The following is a 2,674-nucleotide window of genomic DNA, read 5'->3' as shown; positions in this document are numbered from 1 at the left end:
TCTGAGGTTTGCCAACGAGGTAGCCTGCTCCTCAAAATCTACGTGCTTATATGCCGTCTAGCTGAATGTAAATTATGCGGTCCGCTTTCTGTTTTAGTCATTTAAGAGACAAACAAGGAGACGCCTTTGCCGGTAAAAAAAAAACGCTTAAAATAAAAGACGTTGTAAAGGATGAGGAAAAGTTAGGCGGGGTAAGGGGGTAAAAAGCTGATTATGTGGCATTTTGCGACGGTGACAGGACTGAATCGAAGGCAAAGCAGAACTTCTTCATGATGTTTTCTTTGCGAATTTGTTTCTATTTGCATCTCCCTGTTAAATTGGAAAAAATGCGGATTATAGAAAATGACCATTGGACGACTTGTATAGCTTAAATATCGCTGTTTGCAATAGTCTTAGTCAAAAAACAAGGTTTGGAAAGAGTGGAGTTTATCTCTAGGATTTTCGGCTTCGGGATATCGGTGCGAATCGTAGCATTTGTTAGTACACTTTACCAGCTACTTTGTCGCGTCTCCAGTGTCTAGAACATCTCACCGTAAACAATCAAACTTCAACGGAGTCGATATTATCAGAAACAGAGACAGATCGGATAGAGAAAGTTGACATATAGAATATGATGATTCCTTGTTCGCTTGCATAAACACAAAATTCTATTCATGGATCGTTAGATGCGCAGTGAGTTGTTTTTAGTTGCTTTACGTTGCTATATAGGCGCCGGTTCGTTTAATTTGAGGGGTCTTCGTAATCCTCATGTTCTAATGAGCCACCAAGGAATAATCACCATTTTCGGATAAAAAGAGAGGTGCGCACGGACGATGCCGCTCAGGGCTCTTCTCGAGAGCATATGTCTGTCTATAAGTGCGGGTTTCTCTCGTTCTGGGAAAACGATACACAGAAATCATATTTGCTCTCGTTGTCGTGATGGGCTGCCATCAAATTGAAACCGCTAAAAGATAATCAATGAACAAGATTCAACATCAACATCGTCCTACTGGCAGTACATTAGCCCCTAGAGTCGTTAATCTTCACCGTCGTGCTTCTGGCCCTTGTTAATTATGCTTTCTCTATACATGTGCCTGTGAAATGTGCACACTTTGGAAAAGTGCAGTAGTTTGAAGTCAGTTAGTTACGTTGGCAATAGGCTCATTGACTTACGACTTTCAATATGGCTAGATAACTAATCAGCAAGTTTTTAATAGTCGGACCGGAGCAAAATTGCATTTGTACTATGAATATAGGTAGTGGCTAAAGTTAAATGTTGTGAAGGGGATCGCTTGGTTGTGACTGCATGGTTTTTCTACGTGTTTTTTGAATGTGTTCTTTTCGATCATTGAAATGCATGTACATGTATGCCCCTAGGCTTTACCTATAAGGTAGAAGGGAAATGAAAACGCTATGATCGAGGAATCTTCGTTGCGGTGCTATTACTGGGTTCCATCTGGAACATTACAGCTAACGAAATGCTATCCATACGATCGATCTGAATAACTATCGGTAAAAGCTAAGACATCGACTATTTACAGTTTGTCAACAAAATAGTATCTGATTCCTTTATTTGTTACATAACAATGTGCAGATACACAGAATGATGGCTGTGCCCTAGAGATTACTACTTTTATGGAAAACCTCGTCTTGCTTGATACGCGTAATGTACTTCGAGCAACGCGACTTCTCAGCCTCCGTCGAAGACTCGACTATGCAGAGATTGTAACGGACACCCTGATTATCCACCCGTTCAACTTCGAGGACCTTGTGATAAAACTGAGCATCGGTACGAATGATTCAATTAGTAATTCATTATAGCAACTACTGCTATAATACTATGGGATCGACTGCGTTCGATAATGTCGTAATGTAATACAGTATACATCTATCCTTCAGACAACTTACCAATTTGGCCTTGTTCTTGTCTTGTCTATGTATCATGTGAATATCGGCAAGCAGCATGAGGCCTTTAACGTGATCCGGATGCCAAGTAACCAATTGTTCAAGGACAATCACAGAATCCGTAATACGCCGCTGTTCGAACAATAAGACTCCGAGGTTGAAGAGTGCACTCCGAAAGTTCGGTCGGAGTGCAAGAGCTCGTCGAAAGAAAACTTCACCCCGATCTAGACTACACGACGGCTGAGACGATTGCGAAGCATGCTGCACGCACGCCATGGCCAAGTTGAACCAAACGTTCTCCAAAGGTAACGTACGTTGGCCCGGAGCGTCCGAAGTCGTAAGAGCAATTTCCTCAACCCGATCAACTAGGCGGCGCCGGAATCGAACTTCACTGATATTTTGAACGCACATGCTCAAACTCAACAAAGCTCTCTGTAAACAGTATCATCGATTTTAGCCTTCGACACCACAGATAACTTATACTAATTTCACAGTTAGTACCTCAGATCAGTAACAATCGCGATGGCGTAGTGTAATAGGCTAATATAACACAGGCCCCCTAGCCAGGTTGAATCTATTATCTAGGAAAACGCCTTGAAATGCCTTTAAAATCCAAAAATTCTTAACTTTTAATTAGCATTCGAAGGTTTATTAGCCACGTAAATGGGGGACCTTAAAAACGACCCGCAAAAGTTGCTTTAACGTTTATTTCGACCTACGATTTGAGTACTGAAGACAACTTTATGCTCTAAACAATAAAATCAGTGCATATGAATGAAGTATATGTATA

The 2,674-nt window shown here is 41.2% G+C and overlaps 1 protein-coding gene across 2 annotated transcripts in view; it reads right to left on the bottom strand.

The window, feature by feature from the left end:
- Window positions 1–1,513: 1,513 nt before the first annotated feature.
- The window catches only part of LOC111267775 (protein O-mannosyl-transferase TMTC3), an 11,904-nt gene continuing 10,743 nt past the window's right edge, over window positions 1,514–2,674 (bottom strand). For both annotated transcript variants that reach the window (XM_022846264.2, XM_022846265.2), the window contains 2 exons: window positions 1,888–2,316; window positions 1,514–1,758 (listed from right to left, as the gene is read on the bottom strand). In XM_022846264.2, coding sequence (XP_022701999.1) covers window positions 1,597–1,758; window positions 1,888–2,316 — 591 coding nt within the window. In that variant the 3' untranslated portion in view covers window positions 1,514–1,596. The remainder of the gene's footprint in view (window positions 1,759–1,887; window positions 2,317–2,674) is intronic.

This window comes from Varroa jacobsoni, unplaced genomic scaffold (assembly GCF_002532875.2).
Source record: "Varroa jacobsoni isolate VJ856 unplaced genomic scaffold, vjacob_1.0 scaffold_1220, whole genome shotgun sequence".
NCBI classification, from domain to species: domain Eukaryota; kingdom Metazoa; phylum Arthropoda; class Arachnida; order Mesostigmata; family Varroidae; genus Varroa; species Varroa jacobsoni.
Note: the sequence above shows the minus strand (reverse complement) of the source record. Positions and strands in the feature narration are given on the sequence as shown.